The 25808-nt window shown below is 46.0% G+C and overlaps 1 protein-coding gene across 1 annotated transcript in view; it reads left to right on the plus strand.

Moving 5' to 3' along the window:
• The window catches only part of ZC3H7A (zinc finger CCCH-type containing 7A), a 62291-nt gene that overhangs the window by 19822 nt on the left and 16661 nt on the right, over positions 1–25808 (plus strand). The window contains exons 10-17 of the mRNA XM_073647717.1: positions 2233–2386; positions 2475–2524; positions 3520–3700; positions 10345–10506; positions 11146–11342; positions 18523–18626; positions 21711–21892; positions 25065–25138. Of these exons, the coding sequence (XP_073503818.1) occupies positions 2233–2386; positions 2475–2524; positions 3520–3700; positions 10345–10506; positions 11146–11342; positions 18523–18626; positions 21711–21892; positions 25065–25138 (1104 nt within the window). The remainder of the gene's footprint in view (positions 1–2232; positions 2387–2474; positions 2525–3519; positions 3701–10344; positions 10507–11145; positions 11343–18522; positions 18627–21710; positions 21893–25064; positions 25139–25808) is intronic.

Here is a 25808-nt window from a genome sequence, read left to right on the forward strand (position 1 = left end):
TACACTAAATATCTAATCGATTAAAAGCGATATCCACTACTTGAACAACCCCTTCTAACTTTTTTAATGTACATTTTTCAGGTCTCTTACTGAATGATGGGACTCTCACTTATTTTAAAGTAGTGTCCTTTCTAATCTCTGTTGTCTCCAGTTGACTTCATACAGAAGTCAGCTTGTTAAACCATTATGGTAAAATTTGCCAACATTTAATATGAAGCCACTCGCTGTCCCTTTATTGTAATCGGATCGCACTCACTCATTCAAGTCTAAGAGTGCGAGTGAAAGATCGGACTGCGCTCGGTTGTCATCCGAGTGCAGTCTGATGTACGCTCACAGAGAAGATGGAGAAATTAAGTTCTCCATCTTCGTCGCACCTGTGCTGTGATTCTCTCATGCGAGAGGCTCGGCTCACACTAAGATGACACCCGGCTAAAACTCTGACAGAGTTTAAGCCGAGTGTCATTAGCATAAATTGGCCTGATTCTCTCAATGAGAGAATTGACTTCCATGTGACCCCGGTTTAGTAATGAGAAATGACACTGGGAAAAATTATTGAACCCATGAAAAAAGAAAGGTGCAAAAAACCCTGGAAAGTCATGACACCAGCTGAAATCTATCAGTAATTAGAAACTGACTAACTTCAAGCAATCACATTTATGGCATATCCTAATACTCTGCTATAAATGATATCTGCTGGGATTCTCTTTTTAAAGGGAATTTGTCTCTATGATTTCACCCCCCCCCAGACTATTTCTGTGCACATGTAGCACTTTCAAACCCAATTCCAGCCATAACTTTACATAGCCAGTCCATCAGCTTTTGAATTGATATGTCGTTGAGGCTGAAGAGCTGCTATAGATCTGAATCCTCTGTCACTCCAGCTCTATTCTCCACCCATTGCCGCCGCCTCCTGCTTGACTGAAAGCCTCTCTGTTGTGTGACTTCAGGCAAAGGGGCTGTCAGTGAAGCAGGAGGAGGCCGCACTGAGTGGGGAATAGAGCTGGAGTGACAGATGCTTCAGATCTACAATAGCTCTTCAGCCTCATTTGCATATTAATTCAAACGCTGATTTCTCAGTAATGGAGGAACAGACTGGTCATATAAAGGTATTGCTGGACTTGTCTTTGAAAGAGCTACTTGTGCATATAAATAATTCGGAAGGTAAAATCGTGCTGACAGATTCCCTTTCATGCAAGTGTGCACATAGCCTTACTTTATTAGCCCTGTAAAGCATTTATCACTAAGAAACCGTGTATGTCATTGGATATAAGCACTTGTCTGCTTTGCAGAACATGTAGGGGACAGGACTTGGCTCCTCAAAAATGAACCATTGTGAAGAAACATTGATTTAGAAATATTTTCAAACTTGAGATTGGACTTCAGATTTATTTTTAGGCAACTTATTAGGTTTAACGGTCATTGAAGTAGTCCATGTCAGAAGTTAAATCTGACTCCCTATATGTCTGTCGCCACCCATGTCTAAATTAGATACCTACAGAAATAAAATAGTGGAGGGTGTTCACCCAAATGATCGTTTTTCAGTGCAGCCAATAATGACGCATTTTCTTATGTTTCCTTCAGCTAACCGATTTGTTTTTTTCCACCTAGTATTTGGGTGAACACCACATACGAGGTGTGGTCTGTCCTTTTTGCATCCATTAGATTTTACAAGTAGCTCAACACAGCAAAAAGGATTTTTGCAGCAATGCAAAGTTGTAATTAATTCCTATAAAAGCGAAACTCTAGTACTAGACCCAGAAATTTTAAGGACATAGATGGTGCTGATCTGAAGGTTCCCCGCTTTTTTTTTTGCAGACATCTGGAAGCATGTTATCTCTCAGGATCACAAGCACTCTGCCGGAGGAGGCACACAGAGAGTTAGGGCTCATGCACACGTCCGTGAATGGTCGGACTGGTTGCTGCTCCCCCCGACCCGAGCGTGATAGTGTCATATATGTCTATATATATATCTATATATGCCAGTCTGTGCTTGGACCGATTTATACGGACATCTGCATTAGCCCTTAGTCTCTGTGTCGGATTTCAAGTACCGTATTTGCTCCTGGGCTCCGTCTTATTTGACAAAACCTCAAAACTGCATATAAATAATGGGGCAGGTGATTTTTCGCTCAATGTAACCTGACATCAAGTGACTGTAGTATCTCATTGCTTTATTACTGAACTCCAGAAGAAAAAAAAAGCCTGATAAACGCTTGCGGCGTTCTGTTTCAGATGAGCAGTGCTATAGGAAGCAGCAGCAGATTGAATGACTTTTCAGGACTGGATCCACCTTCGATATTCCAGAGTTATCCATTCCCCCAGATGATAACCCCCAACTTGGAAAGCTTTTCTATAAACCCCCTTCCTATGAATAGCTCTCAAAGAGGTAATTTTAAACACCTGCATAAACCATAAACGTAAAATGTCTATTGTTGTGGATGTATTCTAATTTTTTATTTTATACACCTTTTCAGATATTTCTGTATTAGATCAGTTCAATGGAATACACACTACTGCATTTTCTGTGAGTATTTACTTTCTTAAGTTTTATATAGTAAAGAGAACTTGCATGTGTAATATATATATATATATATATATATTAATGTTTTTATCTATACACGTATGTATGTATGTATACACCGTATTTTTCGGACTATATATGTTTTTATCTATACACGTGTGTATGTATGTATATATACATACACATATACCATATTTTTCGGACTATAAGACGCACTTTTTCCCTCCAAAATTTTGGAGGAAAATGGGGTGTGTGTATATTTATGTGTGGTGTGGGGGGAGCGGTATCGGTGGAGGAGTGGGGCACAGGAGGCAGCAGCCTACACTGTCCCCGCTGCTAAAAAAAAATGAATATTCATGCTCCTTAATAGCGGTATACAGTGTAGCCGCGCTGCGGCTCCTGCTGCTGCCGGCTATCTCCTGTGCCTGCTGTTTAAAGGACATGAATATTCAACCTCTCTCCATGCCCATGGGATAGGGATTAGGGGTGCCATGCATACCAGGACAGGGATAAGGGGTGCCATGCATACCAGGACAGGGATGAGGGGTGCCATGCATACCAGGACAGGGATGAGGGGTGACATGCGTACCAGGATAGGGATTAAGGGTGCCATGCATACCAGGACAGGGATTAGGGGTGCCATGCATACCAGGACAGGGATAAGGGGTGCCATGCATTCCAGGATAGGGATGAGGGGTGCCATGCATACCAGGATAGGGATTAGGGGTGCCATGCATACCAGGACAGGGATTAGGGGTGCCATGCATACCAGGACAGGGATAAGGGGTGCCATGCATACCAGGACATGGATGAGGGGTGCCATACATACCAGGACAGGGATTAGGGGTTTTGCAATACAAGCTACAAACATTGTATCACTTAGACTTGAAGAAGAATCTGGTGACCGATCCGCTTTAAAGGGGTTGTCCAAAATTGGAGAAAGAAAATAAATAAGAGTCTGCTGCCTTAACAGAGTTTGCTGTTTTCATATTATACAGGTAAATGATTCCAAATACTTTCTCCAACCAGAAAGTCCTATGGATTTTTCTGGGACACAGAAGAAAACACATCTGCTAGAATGTGTTAATGGGGAGCCAACTACTATGACAAATATCAGTAATCCTCTTGAAGATACCCATGAGTTCAGACAGGCCTGTCAGCTGTGTTTTACCAAAGCAGGTAAGATAATTCCATTTAACTATAGAACCTTGAAGAAGCCCTCACATGAATATTATTTGTCATTAATATTGTGTATATGTGCATGTAGTGTAGTGTGTATGTGATAATATCCTCAGCTTTATCCAGCGCCGGTCTTCTCTTCTCAGTTACGTCACTGCTCTGTAGACTCTCTGGGTCACTCTATACATGATTCATAAATCTCTTTTACAATGTAAGTCTATGGGGCCTCGTTCTGACGCTCCGTAGACTTAGATTGTAAAAGCCACTTCCAGGTCATGGAGAGCACAGTGTGACCTGGGGAGTCTGTAGAGCAGTGACGACACTGAGAAGAGGAGCAGAAAAGCGCTGGACACCGGAGAAGGTGGCGGTAGGTGAGTATATTAATACACTGGCACTACACTATTTGCATACAGTACAGACCAAAAGTTTGGACACACCTTCTAATATAAAGATTTTTCTGTATTTTCATGACTATGAAAATTGTACATTCACACTGAAGGCATCAAAACTATGAATTAACGCATGTGGAATTATATAGTTAACAAAAAAGTGTGAAACAACTGAAAAAGGAGATTTTTGTGTACTCACCGTAAAATCTCTTACTCTGTCGCCTCATTAGGGGACACAGGACCCTGGGTGTTATGCTGCTGTCCACTAGGAGGCGACACTATGCATAATCTGAAAAAGATTAACCGTGGCTCCTCCTCTGCAGTATACACCCCTGGACGGCGTCGGCCTTCTCCAGTTTTTGCTTAGTGTCGTATAGGAGGCACACCTAAAATTTTTACTCCGTTTTTTCCCGACGGGATTACAGATGAAGAAAAGTGGATCTTCTGCGACACTCCCGGCATGGCTCCTTCCTCTGCCCCCTATTATGGGGTGCACAGTTGAAGTCGAGATGACTATTCACCATGTCTCTCCTTCCCCAGCCCCTCGGGTGCTGGTTCGAAGTTGAGACCCCCCTCCTTCCCCAATTCCTTTTGGTTTCTGGGTTGAGGTCGAGGCGAGGATAAAGCCCCCTGATGGTGACAACAGCACCCTCCCTAATCCCCCTCTGGGGGTATTAGGTTGATACGCCTCAGGTAGGGACTGTACAGCCAGTAATCTGCAGCTCCCAGTAGCTAGCACACTGCACTGAATCAAGGGACCCCAGCCCTGCTGCGGACTCCTGTCGGGGCCGGGGGGGAGTGCAGGCAGGCATGGCATAATACAGACACAGGCCTTCCTGGCCCTGTCTCTGCGGCAGCACCAGCGCTGTGCTGCCTCAGGGGGACCCTTCAAGGGCCCCCCCCTTCCGCTGATACCCCCACCGCTATCCTGCCTTTAAATCCGGGGGGGGTCCGGTTCAAATCCGGCACCCTCCCGGACTTCCGCGCCGGCCTGGAGCCCCTTTGAGCATCAGGTTTCTAATTTAGACTGCTGCTCCGGCCTAGCCGAAGCCGCCAGCCCCTCTCCGCCCCCTGGCCCGCCCCCCGGATGACAAATATGACACTCTACAGTGTCATAGAAGGGGCGGATCCAGACTGAAAGGGCGCGTTTTCACAGCAAACTGCCGCCCTTTTCAGCTCTCCGCCCCCCTTCTTCTTCAAGTTTTACTCCGGCGGCCATTATCTGCTGCAGGAAAAGATTAAACGTGCAGCTACCGGTCGGCAGATACAGACCAGGCCTGCCAGTCTCCGGGGAGGCTCAGGACTGTGGATGTTCGGCTAAGAGAAAGAGATTTTACGGTGAGTACACAAAAATCTCCTTTTCTCTTAGCCTCTAATTGGGGGACACAGGACCATGGGTGTTATGCTGCTGTCCACTAGGAGGCGACACTATGCATAATCTGAAAAAGATTAACCGTGGCTCCTCCTCTGCAGTATACACCCCTGGACGGCATCAGCCTTCTCCAGTTTTGTGCAAAAGCATTAGGAGGAACGTAACATGGATAACATAACCATGCCTATAAGAAGGCAACTATGTACGAGCTAAAAAAAAACAAAACAATTTGAGAACTCAACATAACAACGGCCCGGAACGGGCGACAGGGTGGGAGCTGTGTCCCCCAATTAGAGGCTAAGAGAAAGAGATTTTACGGTGAGTACACAAAAATCTCCTTTACTCTGTCGCCTCATTGAGGGACACAGAACCATGGGACGTCCCAAAGCAGTCCCTGGGAGGGAAGCAATGGCCGAATATTGTGTAAACGGGCCCCTACAATTGGGGTACCGCTGCCTGCAGAACACATCTACCCAGGCTCGCCTCTGCTGAGGACTGGGTATGAACCCTGTAGTGTTTGGTAAACGTGTGTAGGCTAGTCCTGGTGGTTGCCTTACACACTTGTTGTGCCGAAGCCTGGTGCCGAATGGCCCAGGAGGCCCCTACCGCACATGTAGAGTGTGCCTTAATACCTGCTGGAAGAGGAGAATTTTGAGGCGGTAGGCCTCTTGTATGGTGGATTTGATCCACCTGGCAAGGATAACTTTGGAAGCTGGCAGACCCTTGCGGCCGCCTTCCAGAAGAAGGAAAAGCGAATCAGACTTCCGGAAGGAAGGTCAAGCGTATGCTGAGCCTTCTCCACTCTATGAACCGGGACCGGACAGAGGGATGGCAGTGAAATTTCTTCATTGACGTGGAAGTTGGACACAACCTTCGGAAGAAAGGATGGGACCGTACGGAGAACTACCTTGTCCTGGTAAAAAGCCAGGAAGGGCTGTCTGCAGGAGAGTGCTGTCAGTTCAGACACCCTGCGTAGCGAGGTGATTGCCACCAGGAAAACCACTTTCTGGGATAGAAGGCGGAGTGGGACTTCCCTAAGGGGTTCAAAGGGTGTTTCCTGCAATGCTGTCAGCACCAGGTTGAGGTTCCACGTTTCTAGTGGTCGTCTGTAGGGGAGAACCAATCGGGAAACCCCCTGAAGAAATGTCCTTACTTGCGGCTTGTTAGCAATGCACCTCTGAAAAAGCACTGAGAGAGCTAACACCTGGCTCTTAAGGGAGGCCAGGGACAGTCTGGCCTCCAGACCCGATTGGAGAAACCCAAGTACCCTGGGGAGGGAATAAGGGAATGGGGTCTGGCCACGAGATTCGCCCCAGGCAAAGAAGGCTTTCCAGGTACGGTAATAAATCTTAGCAGAGGTTGGCTTCCGTGCCCTGATCATGGTTCCAATGACGTCCGGTGAGAACTGTGACTGGGTTAGAATCCAGGTCTCAATGGCCACGCCGTCAAATTGAGGGCCCCTGAGTTCTGGTGGTAGAACGGGCCTTGTGACAGAAGATCCGGGCGGTCTCGGAGACGCCAGGGGACGTCTGCTGTGAGCTGTACGATGTCGGCGTACCATGTACGTCTGGGCCAGTCTGGTGCGATTAGGATGGTTGGAACTCCCTCTTGCTTGATCTTCCTCACCACTCTGGATATCAGGGGGAGAGGTGGAAAAATGTACAGGAGCTGGAACTGGGTCCAGTCCTGAACCAGGGCGTTCACTCCTAGCACCCGCGGGTCGTGAGTTCTGGCCATGAAGTTGGAGACATTGGCATTGAAGTGGGATGCCATTAGGTCCACGTCCGGAGTCCCCCAGCGATGGCAGATCTGTCGAAAAACTTCGGGATGGAGAGACCACTCTCCCGAGTCCATTCCTTGCCGGCTGAGGAAGTCTGCTTCCCAGTTGTCCACACCCGGAATGTGGACCGCAGAGAGGACCGAACCTGGGTCTTCCGCCCAGTGGAGAATGTGTGTCACTTCTCGCATCGCCTGGGCACTGCATTTCCCCCCTTGGTGATTCACATATGCCACAGCCGTGGCATTGTCCGACTGTACTCTGATGTGGGCCGACTCTGAACCGGACCCCCCCGGATTTAAAGGCAGGATAGCAGTGGGGTATAAGCGGAAGGGTGGGTCCTGTGAAGAGGCACCGTAGAGCTGGTGCTGCCGCAGAAACAGGGTGCAGGGAGGCCTGTGCCTCTGTTGTGTTCTGCCTGCGCTCCCCCTGGCCCGACAGGAGCCCGCAGCAGGGCTGGGGTCCCTGGATTCAGCCGTAGTGTGCTGGCTGCTAGGAGCTGCTGCGTGTACAGGCCCTACCTGAAGCGTTTCAACCTAATACCCCCAGGGGCGGGGGGGGGGGGGTTAGGGAGGTGCTGTTGTCACCATCAGGGGGCTATATCCTCGCCTCGACCTCAACCCAGAGACCAAAAGGAATTGGGGAAGGAGGGGGGTCTCGACTTCGAACCAGCACCCGAGGGGCTGGGGAAGGAGCGACATGGGGAATAGCCATCTCAACTTCAACCGTGCACCCCATAATAAGGGGCCGAGGAAGGAGCCATGCCGGGAGTCTAGCAGTAGACCCACTTTTCTTCATCTGTAATCCCGTCGGTGAAAACGGAGTAAAAGTTTTAGGTGTGCCTCCTATGTGACACTAAGCAAAAACTGGAGAAGGCTGATGCCGTCCAGGGGTGTATACTGCAGAGGAGGAGCCACGGTTAATCTTTTTCAGATTATGCATAGTGTCGCCTCCTAGTGGACAGCAGCATAACACCCATGGTCCTGTGTCCCCCAATGAGGCGACAGAGTAATATGTCTTATATTCTAGGTTCTTCAAAGTAGCCACCTTTTGCTTTCATGACTGCTTTGCACACTCTTGGCATTCTCTTGATGAGCTTCAAGAGGTAGTCACCAGAAATAGTTTTCACTTCACAAGTGTGCCCTGTCAGCTTTAATAAGTGGGATTTCTTGCCTTATAAATGGGGTTGGGACCATCAGTTGTGTTGTGCAGAAGTCAGGTGGATACACAGCTGATAGTCCTACTGAATAGACTGTTAGAATTTGTATTATGGAAAAAAGCCGCTAAGTAAAGAAAAACGAGTGGCCATCATTACTTTAAGAAATGAAGGTCAGTCAGTCCGAAAAATTGGGCAAACTTTGAAAGTGTCCCCAAGTGCAGTTGCAAAAACCAGCCAGCGCTACAAAGAAACTAGCTCACATGAGGACCGCCCCAGGAAAGGAAGACCAAGAGTCACCTCTGCTTCTGAGGATAAGTTTATCCGAGTCACCAGCCTCAGAAATCGCAGGTTAACAGCAGCTCAGATTAGAGACCAGGTCAATGCCATACAGAGTTCTGGCAGCAGACACATCTCTACAACAACTGTTAAGAGGAGACTTTGTGCAGCAGGCCTTCATGGTAAAATAGCTGCTAGGAAACCACTGCTAAGGACAGGCAGCAAGCAGAAGAGACTTGTTTGAGCTAAAGAACACAGGGAATGGACATTAGACCAGTGGAAATCTGTGCTTTGGTCTGATGAGTCCAAATTTGAGATCTTTGGTTCCAGCCATCGTGTCTTTGTGCGACGCAGAAAAGGTGAACGGATGGACTCTACATGCCTGGTTCCCACCGTGAAGCATGGAGAAGGAGGTGTGATGGTGTGGGGGTGCTTTGCTGGTGACACTGTTGGGGATTTATTCAAAATTGAAGGCATACTGAACCAGCATGGCTACCACAACATCTTGCTGCAGCATGCTATTCCACCTGGTTTGCGTTTAGTTGGACCATCATTTATTTTTCAACAGGACAATGACCCCAAACACACCTCCAGGCTGTGTAAGGGCTATTTGACCAAGAAGGAGAGTGATGGGGTGCTACGCCAGATGACCTGGCCTCCACAGTCACCAGACCTGAACCCAATGGAGACGGTTTGGGGTGAGCTGGACCGCAGAGTGAAGGCAAAAGGGCCAACAAGTGCTAAGCATCTCTGGGAACTCCTTCAAGATCGTTGGAAGACCATATCCGGTTACTACCTCTTGAAGCTCATCAAGAGAATGCCAAGAGTGTGCAAAGCAGTCATCAAAGCAAAAGGTGGCTACTTTGAAGAACCTAGAATATAAGACATATTTTCAGTTGTTTCACACTTTTTTGTTAAGTATATAATTCCACATGTGTTAATTCATAGTTTTGATGCCTTCAGGGTGAATGGACAATTTTCATGGTCATGAAAATACAGAAAAATCTTTAAATGAGAAGGTGTGTCCAAACGTTTGGTCTGTACTGTATATACACAGATTTAAAGCACCACTCCACCTTCTTTGTTCATTTCAGTGCTGGAGTGGTGGCACTCACGTAAGGTCCCTGACCTTAGTATTATACTTACCAGCTGCCGTCTTCAGCTCTTCCCAGTGCTGCTCCACTCCTGATCTTGTAACCACATCTCCAGACTGACCGGAAGTCAGAAGTAACGGTCACAAGCTCTCAGTGTAAGTCTTTGAGAGCCTCTTTCTGCCTTTCATAGACTTACATTGAGTTGTGACTTCTGCATCGCCCAGCAAACACTGGAGCGATCCGGCAGGTCACAACCTGCAGAAGACGACCAGAGTGGCGCCGATAAAAGATGAAGATGTTGGCTGGCGAGTATAATGCTAGGTGCAGGGAACTTAGACTCATGGCACCACTGCAGCTGGAAAATAAAAAAAATAAAAACTCAGAGTGGTGCCATAACTAAAAAAGAAAATTCATGGGAGTGCTTCGTTACAGGGTTTAAAACTTTCCAGGCCTTCCCTTCAAGCAGACAGGCTGTTTTATTAACTTAAATTCTTATGGCGAACCCTTGTTATATGATATGATTTTCACATGTTTATATCACAGACTATATTCTAGATTTATCTTCTTTATTTAATAGGATTAAAGTCTTTGAGCTACAATTATCATCCCAACTTGGATCATAAATGTAAGAAGGACATTTTTATAGGGAGAATGAAGAGCCCTTCAGATGACAAATGGAAGAGAATAAGACCAAGACCAATAAAGAATCACTATGCGGGTCAATACTACATATGTAAAGGTATCCGACAACTGATCGCTGGGTTTGTAAACAGCCAGCAAATGCTAAAACTGGACCATGAGCTTATGGTCAGTGCTGGACATTAAGCTCTAGACCTCAGTTGGAAGGCTAGGTGCAGAGAAAGCATACTCTGCAGTGTATATGAGCCTTTTTATTGTATAGAAGTCCTGACGAACGGTCCTTTATGATTGGAGACAAACTTTGTGAAAGCAAAAAAAAGTCTGTGCACCCTTCTTAACTGTTTTCTTGCAGACCAGTTTTTAGGTCCATGATGAATATAAAGGAACTCTCTGTGTTAAAATGAGGCTAGCTATATGGAGGTATTGCATCAGTATTGGATGAAATACTGCAAAAAATGTATTTAGTGACTTGTAATCATTTTCATAGACTGTAGAAAATAATTTTGTGACATATCGGTTACCTATATTTTTCCACCTATGCCTCACTTGGTTGATAGGTTTTTTTAAATCACTAGTTCCTGTCTTTACGATTTAACCTGTTAAAGTAAAGGTATGGCCATAATGGCCCTGTAACACTGGTTTAATGGATACTTGTAGTGAAAAATTTTGTAGCCTGGTTTTCATGATGAATGAGCTGACTTTATAACATTTTGAATTTCCCATTTAATGTATTTTGTAGACGTTGCTCAAGGCATCGAGTGCACTTACCCAGGATGCTGCACGTTTGCATACTGTCAAGAAGAAATCGATGTGTGGACTCTGGAGAGGAAAGGAATGTTTTGCAGAGATTCAATGTTCGGAGGCAGCAAAAAAGTCAATCTGACAATCCCTCATCTATTGCAGGAGTATTCTGGGACGTTTGTTTTTCTTTGCGAGGTAAGTTATGATATTATGACTTGTGTATTACTTCAGTAGTTTCTTTACTTCTAATGTTGAAAAAATACCCAGTTCAACCTTTAATTCAAAACTGTTTTTCCAGAGGTAGGCAAGAACTCCATGAGACAGATGGTAATTGCTCAACTCCAGATCTGGCAATCAGACTGGTTACCTGGATTAATGTCCCATCTACAGAATCTTGTACCCTTCTTTTGGCTCACAAGATTCTATCGGGGGCGTCTTTAGGCTGCTCTGCATAATTACATCCAATTAAAGGGAATCTGTCAGCAGGTTTTTGCTATTTCATCTGAAAGCAGCCTGATGTAGGCAAAGAGAAGCTGAATCCAACGATGTATCACTTTGATTACTGGGTGCAGAAGTTACAGACACAATCAGAGTTTTTAGGTTTAGTAATACAGCAGAGCTGAGGAAGCTAACCCCGCCCACACCAGGCGCTCCATATACAGTTGAAACCAGAAATTTACATACACTATATAAAAAGACACATATGCATGTTTTTCTCAATATCTGTGTAACATCCCTGGCGGCGTGCTTGCATAGTGCACCACCTCCCACTATGCAAGACTGCAATCTTACCTGTCAGTCCAGCCTGCAAATCTTGCTCCAGTTCATGCTGTGTGCATGTCTCTTGACTGACTGCTTAGGGCGGTGGCCCAGTTACGTCCTGATTCTTATAGCTGCTGTGGGCGCACCCCTAATGCGTCTCCAGCCTATTGCTGTGAGTCACTGGATATTTAAACCCCCTCCACCCAGTAGGAGGTGCCTGAGCAACACTAACATTCAGTGTGCTCCTTGACTCTGAAGTTGCCAGGTCCAGTTCTGCTTCTTGTCTGTTTCCGCCATCTCTGTGGGCTGCATACCCAGACCAGTTATCTGTGACTTCTTGTCCGTTTCCGCCATCTCTGGGGGCTGTATACCCAGGCCTGTTATCTCTGACTTCTAGTCTGTTCTGCCACTCTGGCGGCTGTATACCCAGGCTCGTTCTTGTATCTCATTGCAGTAGCAGTTCCTGTCTCAACTGTATCCTAGCCTGTTACCTGTTTTTCTCTATGTCCTTCCCTTCCCTTTTCCTGTAGTATCTGAACCTGCACCTAACTCCAACTCGTTGTCTCTGTACTTCTGTTTGTGAGTTTTGTGTCCACTCGCTACTTCATAGGAAGTACCTTGTGTGTATCTTGTTCTGCTTGTCCCTTTTCCCTTCCTCCGTATCTTCCTCCTGTGTTCTAGCCATCTTCCTGTATTTTCCAGTCTGTTCCATGTGAACAGAGCCCTGTCCTCTCTGCCTTGTCCACCGCACCTGTTGTTTCGCTCCGCTCTGTCTTGCCCACCGCTCCGACGGCTTCCCTCTGCTCTGCCTTAACCACCGCTCCGGCGGTTTCTCTCTGCTCTGACTTGCCCACCGCTCCGGCGGCTTCCCTCTGCTCTGCCTTACCCACCGTTCCGGCGGCTTCTCTCTGCTCTGACTTGCCCACTGCTCTGGCGGCTTCTCTCTGCTCTGCCTTGCTCACCGCACCAGCGGTTTCTCTCTGCTCTGACTTGCCCACCGCTCCGGCGGTTTCTCTCTGCTCTGACTTGCCCACCGCTCCGGCGGTTTCTCTCTGCTCTGACTTGCCCACCGCTCCGGCGGCTTCCCTCTGCTCTGCCTTACCCACCGCTCCGGCGGCTTCTCTCTGCTCTGCCTTGTCCACCGCTCCGACGGTTTTCGCTTTACTCTGCTTGTCTACTGCATCTGCGGCTCTGTACCTGTCTCCCAGTCTGTACTGGACCCTATCCAGCCTGCGCTCCAACCTGCTAGTACCTCCCAGTCTGCACTCCAGCCGTACTTGCCAGTACCCACCTGTCTGCATACCAGCTGTACTTGCCAATACCCACCTGCCTGTATACCAGTCTAACCTGCTGTTACTGCATTCCCCGGTGTGGGTCAACAACTGTGACCGGGGTCTGACCTGGAGTCGCACCTGGTCCCTCTGCTCGGTTCCTCCTTGGTCCTCCTTGAGCCGCCGTGCGACCTTGGTCAGATTGGGTTGATACTTAGTTACGCCCCTCCAGGCACTCCTCGGTTCATGGTACAGTGGGATCACTAATCGCGCTCACGCCAGTCAGTCCGGGCGCGAGCGTAACAATCTGACATGAAATCAGAATAAACCTTTCCCCTTTTAGGTCAATTAGGATTACCATAATTTTTAACATTTGCCAAATGCCAGAATAATGAGAGAGAGAGAATGTTTTAAGGCATTTTTATTATTTACTGCAAAGTCAAAAGTTTACATAAACGAAGATTACTATGCCTTAACACAATTCTGGACTGCCCATATGATGCACACCTGAAACACACTGCTTCTTTGTGTAGCATCATAGGACAATCTAAAGAAATCAGCCAAGATATCAGGAATTGTGGACTTGCACAAGTCTGGCTCATCCTTAGGTACAATTTCAAGATACTTGAAGGTGCTTCATTCATCCGTACAAACAATTATACGCAAGTACAAATAAACAAGATGGGAATGTCCAGCCATCATACTGCTCAGGAAGGAGACGGGTTCTGTGTCCCAGAGATGAACGTGCTTTGGTCTGACATGTTCATATCAACCCAAGGACAAAAGCAAAAGACCTTGTGAAGATGATGGCGGAAGTGAATAACCACAGTGAAACGAGTACTGTATCAACATGGGCTGAAAGGCCACTCTGCCAGGAAGAAGCCATTACTCCAAAAGAAACATAAAAAGTCCGATTAATGTTTGCAAATGCACAAGGGAAAAAAGACCTTAATTTTTGGAGACATGTCCTGTGGTTTGATAAAACTAAAGTTTAACTTTTTTGGCATAATGACCTTTGTTACGCTTGGAGGTAAAATGTAGAAGCTTGTAAGCCTAAGAACACCATCCCAACTGTGAAACATGGCGGTGGCAGCATCATGTTGTGGGGTTGTTTTGCTTCAAGAGGGACTGGTGCACTTCAGAAAATAGATGGCATCATGAGAAAAGAAGATTATGTGGCAATACTGAAGCAACATCTCAAGACATCAGCCAGGAAGGTAAAGCTTGGGCGGAAATGGGTCTTCCAAATGGACAGTGACTCGAAGCATACTGCCAAAATGGTAACAAAGTGGTTTAAGAATAACAAAGTCAATGTTTTGGAGTGGCCATCACAAATTCTTGATCTCAATCCTATTGAAAATTTATGGGCAAAGCTGAATAGGCAGGTGCGAGCAAGGTGACCTACAAACCTGGATCAGTTACACCAGTTTTGTCGGGGAAATGGGCCCAAATTCCGACCAACTATTGTGAGAAGCTTGTGGAAGGATATCCCAAACGTTTGACCCAAGGCATTCAGTCTAAGGGCAATGGTACCAAATACTAATGAAATGTATGTAAACTTTTGACTTTGCAATAAGTAATAAAAATGCCTTAAAACATTCTCTCTCTCATTATTCTGGCATTTGGCAAATATTAATAATTATGGTAATCCTAATTGACCTAAAACGGGAAAGGTTTATGCTGATTTCATGTCAGATATTGAGAAAAACATGAATGTGTCTTTTTATATAGTGTATGCAAACTTCTGTTTTCAACTGTACAATGTCCATAGACAGTGAGCTGCCTATCACAGAAGGGGGCGTGTCGAACTAGCATGCACAGGCTGATGTGTCCCAGCACTGATAAGCTCCTGGTGTTAAGACAGTCATTGCAAGCAAACAAAACCACTGAGCTTGATAAGGGAGGCATCACTGAAATCTGTGTTTAACCCCTACAGCATGCTGTTGTCAGGTTACATAGCAAAAACCCGCTGACAGATTCCTTTTACGAAGAAAACCCTCTGAAATGGTTAATTATATACACTTGGAGATCTAGACAAAATATACAATTATCAACCTAGGATATATCATAGTAACCGCCACTCATGAAAAAAGAGACACAAAAATGGAAAGCAATAGACTTTATTTCCAGTGCGGTTACACAAATAAAAAAAAAAAAACATAATTAATTAATTGAAAAATATTAGTATTAAACTAGTATTTTAAAAATAAATTATACTAAAGCAAGGGCATATTAAAAGACGTTGTGTACATACCCTTAGTCTTTTTCATTGATAGTTTTACCCGTGTTTTACCATTTTGTACATAACTGTACATTTTATTTCCTCTGCCCAAGTGCCATTTCTTGGTCCAAGCCTGCAGCTTCCCCAAATCTCTCTGTCGTATTAAATTATCCTCTTCTGCATTGCAGTCGGTGATGCAGCTATGAGGTGCCATTTTCTCTGATTCCAATTTTTATTATTAAACCAAGCTGCAAAAAAAAAAAATAAACCACGTGCAAATTCGGCCATAAACTGTTTCTCTTTGTTAAAGTGGATCTGTCTACTATTGTCTTCACTAGGAGTTTCTTCTGACATCAGTAGTTAGAGGCTTCAAAGCACTGGTCTCATTTGAAGGGAATCTATCAGCAGGTTTTTGCTATGTAATCTGAAAACAGCATGAGTTAGGGGTTAAAACACAGATTTCAGTGGAGTCTCAAGCTCTGTGTTTGCTTCCAATGATTGTTTTAGCACTAGGAGCTTATCATTGCTGGACTAGCTGGTCACATGAGACCCTGCTGTCATTAGCACCTCACTGTCTATGGACATTGTAAATGCAGAGCCTGGTGTGGGCGGGGTTAGCTTCCTCTGCTCTGCTTCATGCTAAATCAAACAACTGATTGTGTCAGAACAGCCTCACTCAGTTATCGAAGTGATACATCTGTGAATTCAGCTTCTCTTTGCCTACATCATGCTGCTCTCAGATGAGGTATCAAAAACCTGCTGACAGATTCCCTTTAACAATGCTCATTAAGTCAGAATTTAGTCACATAGTTGCAGGCTCAAGTTCAGTTATACAGCAATCCATAAAGACGCTATAATATAAAGGCAGAAACGACATACAGAAATACTCACATTACTTGAAGAATAATCATCGTTTTAGGCTGTGTGCCCACGATACGTCTTTTAAGCGTTTCCGCAGCGGCAAAAACGCTGCAGAAACGCTTAAAAAACGCATGGTAGAAGGCCTGCCATGTTCCCCAATGAGCTGTGCACATGCTGCGGAAATTTCCGCTGCAGGTTATCATTGCGGAAAAAAACGCACCAATTATTTTGTGGAAGTGCTGCGTTTTTGCCGCCATTGACTTGCATTAGAACGCATGGATTACGCATCACTAGATAAGCACATGCGGAATACATGCGTTCAATGTGCGAATGATACCCAGGTCTAGAGGACAGGAGACTCTCCTCCGGACCCAGGTACCATAGAAAACTGTAAAAAAAAAAAAAGAATAAAATAAAAAATAAATATATACTTACCTTCTGGCTGCCCCCAGTGCGCTCCTCCTCTCATGCTGACAGATCGCGATAGACTGAAGGACCTGCGCTGACGTCATAGTCATGTGACGGGTCACACAACGCTGACGTCGGCAGGTCCTTCAGTGTACTGCGATCTGCTGGCAGCCGGGACCGAGCGAAGCAAGACACCAAGGGCCATCGGAAGGTAAGTATAGATTTATTTTTTGACATTCTCTCGGGTCACACTATATAAATCCATGGCGGTTGCAGGGATTTATATAGTGTGACCAAGTTGACAAGCACTTTCCAAGTGATGCTAAAATCGCTTGGAAAGCGCTTGTCAACCCGCATGCGGAAATGCATGTGAAGAACGCTTCACATCCGCATGTCCCTGGCAGGAAAACGCATGTACAATCCACATGTACAATCCGCATGTACAATCCGCATGCGTTTTTTCTGCCAGGGAGATGCAGAAACGCTCAGGAAACATCCTGAGCATTTCTGCATCGTGGGCACATAGCCTTATATATTTTTTTTCCAGAAATCAATAGAACACATGAAATTAAGCAACTGTGTAATATATCTTATCAGACAAATCTGCCTCTTTCTCCTCCTGATGTTTCATTCTTAGTATTCTCAGTTCACTTCTAAAATCTATTTTAGTGTACACAGATTTTCCCATTACTAAAATAAGAGATTGTTCCTGGGTAGAAAGATGTGGAGGAAAAAGGGAAAGAGAGCGCTACCTGAGCGTAGTAAGTAGAGACTAAAAATTTTAAAAGAATAAAAAATCTTTTATGCTCACCTGAGCAAGTTGTGCTGATAGAGTTGAGCCTATTTGAGGAATTTGTCCGTTATTAGGGTTCTCAGACCACGATTTGCAGCTCTTCCATAGATGGTGGTGGTATATTTGTCCTACCCGACAGACAGCCACCACGTGAACAAATGGAGACAAATGGATTCTGGAGGCGCTCCCGTGGAAAAAAAGAGTAACCAAAAAAATTGTTGATCTTCCAATGTGGTGCAATCACATGGAGGATATTCGACAAGGGATTAATATTTGTAGGTTTATTAAAAAATCATATTCACTCATATCAAATATTAATCCCTTGTGGAATATCCTTCATGTGATTGCACCACATTTGGGAGATTCAACAATTTTTTGGTTACTCTTTCTTCCACGGGAGCGCCTCTAGAATCCATTTGTCTCAATAAGACAGGAGATGACAGCTGGTGCTCATGAAGTTCTATGGAACGTGCATTCGAATGTGTCGGCCTCAAGCTCCTCCATAGAATTTTATAAGCTCCAACTGTCATTCTTTATCACAGTAATGACATAATCTATATTTACTGAAAGATGAATCCAAGAGGAGAAAGAATTTCTCTGATAAGATCAGATGTGTATTATTGATTTATGGAATAAAAACTAAAACGACAGTTACTTTATGAAGGCACAGAGGGGAGACAATTTATCAAGACCGGCATTTCATACACCAGTCTACAACCAAAAAGCACCAAATTGTGCCTAATTCTTTTGTCTTTCAAACATTTTGCTTGTTTTTGACTGCACCATAAAATGAAGGCTGGTGGAGATTTCTGCCACAACATATGCCAGTTTTCTATTAGTAAGTTTGATGTACGGTGGGTCGCCCCCCCACCTATTTTTAAGTGCTCATATTGTGGCTGGTGCAAAAAGTCAACTTTTTTGATACCAGAAGAGGTGGAGTAATACATTCATCCCTATCGTATTTAATATCACTGATTGGAAGTTCAGACTGATGAGTAACTGAATTTACTAATAACAATGATTGGCGTTCTATATTACTACTTGATATTTCTATTCCAGAAATGTTTTGATCACAAACCCAGAATTATTAGTGAAAAAAATAAGGACACATTTAGCTTTAGCTGCTCACATCCTGTTGCGAAGCACCATTTTGAAGAGAACAAGTGAGTATGAATGGACGGCTCCTACAGCCAAAGCCGGTCCTGTTAACATTACAGTGTTGTGGTCTTGCCGATCGTTCTGATTATATCAATGTTTGAATGAAATATTAAATTGTGGTTTAGTGACCGCTGGTTCTACCTAACTTTATTATTTACAAAAATCTCATTATGATAGTAGTACGGAATAGTGCAATGGTGGACAACCTGAAACATACGGTGCCTTGAAAAATTATTCATACCCCACAAACCATCCCCACCGTGAAGCATGTTAGTGGCACAATCATGCTCTGAGGATGCTTTTCTTCAGCAGGGACAGAGAAGCTGGTTAGAGTTGATGGGAAGATGAATGGAGCTAAATACAGGGCAATCCTGGAGGAAAACCTGTTAGAGGCTGCAAAAGAAGTGAGACTGGGTTGCAGGTTCACCTTCCAGCATGACAATGACCCTAAACATACTGCCAGGACTACAATGGATAGTTTAGACCAAAGCATATTCATGTGTGTGAATGGCCCAGTCACAGTCCAGACCTAAATCCCATTGAAAATCTATCACAAAGCTTGAAAATTGCTGTTCATAGACGCCTCCATCCAATCTCACTGAGCTAGAGCGGGTGTGCAAAGAAGAATGGTCACAAATATCATCATCTAGATGTGCAAAACTGGTAGAGATATACCCCAAAAGACTTGCAGTAGTAATTGCAGTGAAAGGTGGTCCTATGAAGTACTGACTCAAGGGGGGCTGAAATCAAATGCACGTCACAATTTTCAGATTAATATTTTTTCAATATTTAGAAAACCATGTGTCATTTCCTTTACACTTCACAAATACTTGCTACTTTGTGTTGGTATATCACAAAAAATCCCAATACGTTTGTGGGTGTAGCATGACAATATGTGAAACAGTTCATGGGGTATTAATCATTTTTCAAGGTGCTATATCTGCAGCACAAGGCACAAATTTAGCAAAGCACATGGAAATGTAGACTTAGCCCTGTAAAACGTTTTTAGTGTAGTAATTATTATCCAGAAAAAGCCATTTATTTAATATGCAAATTAGTCTGATTGAGGCCTAGGGCTCAGTTCACAGATCTGCCTCTGAATAAGCATGCCTGCCATTACCAGGGCTAGTACTGTTAAAACTGAAACCTCTCTGCTGCGGCCACTTTCTACACTGATACACCTAGAAGAGTAGTGAGCGGCTGCAGCAGAGTTGTCTGTGTGCTCGCGCACTTGGATTCTGCACTATCAACTGATTTCTGTTTGGGCAAGCAAGCGCTGTCAATCAGTATATGGGGAGGCGGTGAGGCACGGTAATTTAGGGGGCGAAACGGTGCACTAAGCTCGCCAGTACAATAAGTGTGCATCGAGCACCTTAATTTTGTAGATTGCATAAACAGCTTTTTCTGGCATCAAAAGATTTGAAGGGTCACATAATTTTGGCACGACTCGAGGCTGCGGTAAAATTTTGCAATTTTTGCCATTCTCACGCTATTTTCGCCCAGTTCTGAGAAAGTGGATGGGGAGTGGTGACCGCTGCTCGTCAAAATTATGATGAGCTGCAGCGTTTGCTACACCACAAATCTTATATTAGCAGGGACTGGAGTAAGATTTGTGTTGAGGCACACACTTGCCTGATGTTCCGGATTCATGAAAAGGTGTAAGCCACTCGTCCAATGCTCCTGATTCATGAACAGGTGTAGGCCACTCGTCCAACGCTCCTGATTCATGAACAGGTGTAGGCCACTCGTGTGTGAGCTCCTGATTCATGAACAGGTGTAGACCACTCATCCAACGCTCCTGATTCATGAACAGGTATAGGCCACTCGTCCGATGCTCCTGATTCATGAACAGGTGTAGACCACTCGTCCAACGCTCCTGATTCATGAACAGGTGTAGACCACTCGTCCAGCGCTCCTGATTCCTGAACAGGTGTAGACCACTTGTCCGACTCTCCTGATTCATGAACAGGTGTAGACCACTCGTCCGACACTCCTGATTCATGAACAGGTGTAGACCACTCGTCCGACGCTCCTGATTCATGAACAGGTGTAGGCCACTCGTCCGACGCTCCCGATTCACGAAGAGGTGAAGACCACTCGTCCGACGCTCCCGATTCATGAAGAGGTGTAGACCACTCGTCCAGCGCTCCTGATTCCTGAACAGGTGTAGACCACTCGTCCGACTCTCCTGATTCATGAACAGGTGTAGGCCACTCGTCCGACGCTCCCGATTCATGAAGAGGTGAAGATCACTCGTCCGACGCTCCCGATTCATGAAGAGGTGTAGACCACTTGTCCAACGCTCCTGATTCATGAACAGGTGTAGACCACTTGTCCGACGCTCCTGATTCATGAACAGGTGTAGGCCACTCGTCCGACGCTCCCGATTCATGAAGAGGTGAAGACCACTCGTCCGACGCTCCCGATTCATGAAGAGGTGTGCGCATCATCATCAATCCGGAGCGTCTGACACCAGCACATCTACCCATCAAGACCAGTGTGAAGAACTCCAGCCTTGATGAATTGGGCCAATAGTACCCTATATAATCATATGCTTAGTTTAATTTTTTATTTGGGGTGACAGACCTATACTTAAAAAAGCACTGAAATAAAATATGACAAATTTATTGAGTGTCATAGGTGTATTATGTGGCGAGCGTCACAAAAATGATGCAACTTTTCTTTTAAAAGCAAAACTGCTACAGGTGACGTAATAAATCTCCCAATGTTTCTGCTATTCTTTCAAGTGTTATTATTTCTGTCTCTTCTTCCTTACAGCTTTTCACATGGGTTAATGATGAAACTCTGAGCCATTTTGCCTGCCAATGGCAGAGTATTTTGTAACACAAGTTGCACTCCCTGCTGTTATAGCTGCTGTATGTGACTTGTATATTATGTGTGGTATTAGAAGAATTCTGGTTGCACCCTTTTGTGTCATTTTATGAATGTGAAAGCATTCTGACGTGAAGGGGAAAATCAGATAATTCTTTTTGTCAGGCAGGTGTTGTGTTTTATCACTGTTTAGTACATACAACCCCACGTGTTACATGTATATGTATTCATCATGTGTTTCTATTCCTGTACTACAGGTGTCTTGTTCACATGTTCCGAGACTCTATTGTCAAGTACTGCAAGATCCGTCCATTCAACAATCTGGTTTTACTTGATCTTTGTCGACATGAGGTTCGGTATGGATGCATAAGAGATAATGATTGCTTCTACGCTCACAGTTTGGTAGAACTTAGAGTCTGGGTCATACAAGAAAAGACAGGTGAGTGAGCCTGCTGTGTGTAGTGGCTGATGATGGCTGAATGGTTTTATACACCAAGAATGGGAGTGGGATCTCAAAACAGGGAAGGAATGCCCAGTCCCGTAATTAATTTCCATTCTTGGTGATCTAAGGCAGAGGTCCCCAACCGCCGGTCCGCGGACCAGGACCGGGCCGTTGGGGTTTTTCAGCCGGTCCGCGGCGCCGCTGACCAGGGCCGGCGTCAGCACCCGGGCAAATGCCGGGGCTCTGAGCAGGCAGAGGGGCCCACTGGCGGTCGCGCACCCCGCTGAGCTATGGGCGGAGGAGAGCGGTGTCAGCGCCCGCCCTTCTCCGCCGCTTGCTCAGGGCCCCGGCAGCCCGATACTTACCTCTCCCCGTGCTTCCGCAGATCAGCTGTCTTCCTGCTCTGCGCTCCCTGTGACGTCTCAGGTCAGAGGGCGCGGTGACGTCTTTACACCGCGCCCTCCCCTGAGCCGTCACAGGGAGCGCTGAGCGGGAAGAAACGACAACGCTGGAGTTCGGAGCCGAGCAGCAAGCGGCGGGCAGCAGGTAGCAGGTGAGGAGAAGGGAGGTGAGTATTTGATTTTTTATTTTTTTTTAATGTATGGAGGCATGGGGCATTATAAAGAGGAGAGGTGGGGCATCCTGCTTGGGGCATTATAAAGAGGAGGGGTGACAGCCTGCATGGGGCATTATAAGGTGGGGAACAGCCTGCATGGGGCATTATAAAGAGGGGGGGATTCCTGCTTGGGGCATTATAATGAGGAGGGGTGACAGCCTGCATGGGGCATTATAAGGTGGGGACCAGCCTGCATGGGGCATTATAAAGAGGGGGGGATTCCTGCTTGGGGCATTATAATGAGGAGGGGTGACAGCCTGCATGGGGCATTATAAGGTGGGGACCAGCCTGCATGGGGCATTATAAGGTGGGGAACAGCCTGCACGGGGCATTATAAAGAGAGGGGGGGACATCCTGCATGGGGCATTATAAAGAGGAGGGGTGACAGCCTGCATGGGGCAGTATAAAGAGGAGGGGTGACAGCCTGCATGGGGCAGTATAAAGAGGAGGGGTGACAGCCTGCATGGAGCATTATAAAGAGGAGGGGTGACAGCCTGCATGGGGCAGTATAAAGAGGAGGGGTGACAGCCTGCATGGGGCAGTATAAAGAGGAGGGGTGACAGCCTGCATGGGGCATTATAAAGAGGGGGGGCAGCCTGTATGGGGCATTATGTGGGGGGTAACAGCCTGCATGGAGCATTAAAAGGGGGGGCCTGTATGGGGCATTATGTGGGGGGGAACAGCCTGCATGGAGCATTATAAGGGGGGGGGGGCAGCCTGTATGGGGCATTATGTGGGGGTAACAGCCTGCATGGAGCATTAAAAGGGAGGGGCCTGTATGGGGCATTATGTGGGGGGTAACAGCCTGCATGGAGCATTATAAGGGGGGGACAGCCTGTATGGGGCATTATGTGGGGGGTAACAGCCTGCATGCAGCATTATATGGGGACCGGTATCCTGTATGGAGCGTTATATGGGGGCCAGTATCCTGTATGGAGCGTTATATGGGGGCCAGTATTCTGTATGGAGCCTTATATGGGGGCCAGTATTCCGTATGGGGTCTTATATGGGGGCCAGTATTCCGTATGGGGCCTTATATGGGGGCCAGTATTCCGTATGGGGCCTTATATGGGGGCCAGTATTCCGTATGGGGCCTTATATGGGGGCAAGTATTCCGTATGGGGTCTTATATGGGGCCCAGTATTCCGTATGGGGCCTTATATGGGGGCAAGTATTCCGTATGGGGCCTTATATGGGGGCAAGTATTCCGTATGGGGCCTTATATGGGGGCAAGTATTCCGTATGGGGCCTTATATGGGGGCCAGTATTCCGTATGAAGCGTTATATGGGGGCCAGTATTCCGTATGGGCGTTATATGGGGACCAGTATTCCGTATGGAGCCTTATATGGGGGCCACTATTCTGTGTGGAGCGATTCACCGGTTTCTGAGCTATTGTAGAATTTACAATAGATATCACTCATGAAGTGAAATCTTTGCATTGTACTATATATATATATTTCTCCGCCGTATCTCTGCATCATGAATCGTGGTATGTGTTAAAGGGGCCCACTGAGACTCTTTCGCCCGGGGCCCAGAAAAACCTGGAGCCGGCCCTGCCGCTGACAGCTAGCTCCGCGGCCCTGCGCCTGGTCAGAACTCGCTCTGTGTGGATTTATAATGTTTTCTGCCATAGCCGTGACAGCTCGCAGCTCCCGGCAGAGAACATTATGCAGGACGGGGTGGGGCGTCGGGCGGGTCTTAGTGACGCAGCCCTCCACAGCACAGCATGGTACCTGTTGTACGTCACGGGGCGGGTCTTAGTGACGCGGCCCTCCTGCACAGCATGGTGTGTTCCTGACGGGGTGGGGCGGCAGGCTCTCCTCACTGACACGCCCCCGGCAGAACATGTTATGTGGGGCGTGCTGGGGCAGCAGACTGGCTTCAGTGACGCGGCTCCCGGTACCGGTGTTCAGTGTGTAGCGCTGCTAAGCAGCAGCGCTGTATACACTGACGCTCAATGTACAATGCTGCTACTTAGCAGCGCTGTACACCGAGGTCCCGCCAGCATCCTCCCCATACAGCTCCACCCCTCCATAACCCCACCCCCATATGACCAAAGCCCCGCCCCCACCCCCACCGGGCCATGGAAAACTGGTCTTGCTTAAAGCCGGTCCCTGGTGCAAAAAAGGTTGGGGACCTCTGATCTAAGGGGTAACATTTCTCCTTGTGCAGAGTGACATGTCAGTGTAAGGAGACTTATAGGCCATGCATGCTCGCCTGGGAAATTAAATGTGCAAATTGTCTCTTCAGAGAGGAACAGTTGAGCTCTAGTGTCACCTATTGGAAGTAGCAATCCTAAAAGTCAATATCAACCCTTTAGCAAGCCGTTAAAGGGTCGATATTGACTTTTAGGATTGCTACTTCCAATAGTTGTCACTAAAAGTATAAGTCCTCTTCTTTGAAGTGGCAATTTGCACATTCTTGGTAAATAATGATAGACAGGAGAACAGATTTTCTGCACATTAGTACGAGTACCGTCCAACGCATACATTGATTTATATTACTTCATATTACATTGTTTCATCATTTTAGTTATTACTTTTTACTTGTAGGAATTTCCTTTGAGCGAATTGTTCAGGAGTCAGAGTCATATTGGGCAAAGGAGTCCAGTTCGCTAAAGCCCCAGGTATATGTTCAGTTTTTGATATATTTAATTATATTTTATGTTTTCGTTCCTTATATAACGCCAACATAATCTGTAGCGCTGTGCAGACATTATCAACAGTTACAACATTCCCTGTCCGTACAATCTAAATTCCTTCTATCAAACACACAATAATTTCAAATTCATGGGATGCCTGTTTTCTGGATTGTAAGAAGAAAACTGAAGGAAATTCACAGGACCATGGGGAGAACATACAAAATCCAACAATGTTAATTTATTTGAAATATTATAACAACGCTGAAAAAGATACGTGGTATGAAATGGAATCTGTTAGCAGTATTTCACTCCCAAAATATTGATATGTTGCATGCAGCTTTCAAAGACAAGTCCATTTATACCTTTACATGGCCAGTCAGTTCCTCCATGCTATGCAAATAACGCTGAATAGCTATAGTAGATCTGAAACCTCTGTCACTCCAGCTCTATTCTCCGCCCAGCGCCGCCTCCTGCTAGACTGACAGCCTCTTTGACGTGAGACTTCAGGCAAAGGAAAACTCAGTCTGCAGGAGGAGGTGGTGCTTGGCGGGGAATAGAGCTGGAATGACAGAAGCTTCAGATCTACCATAGTCCTTCAGCTTCCTTTGCATATAAATTCAAACGCTGATTTCTCACGAACGCAGAAATAAACTGG

Source organism: Phyllobates terribilis, unplaced genomic scaffold, assembly GCF_046119375.1.
Source record: "Phyllobates terribilis strain yellow unplaced genomic scaffold, ASM4611937v1 Scaffold_9__5_contigs__length_417890890, whole genome shotgun sequence".
Taxonomy (NCBI): Eukaryota; Metazoa; Chordata; class Amphibia; order Anura; family Dendrobatidae; genus Phyllobates; species Phyllobates terribilis.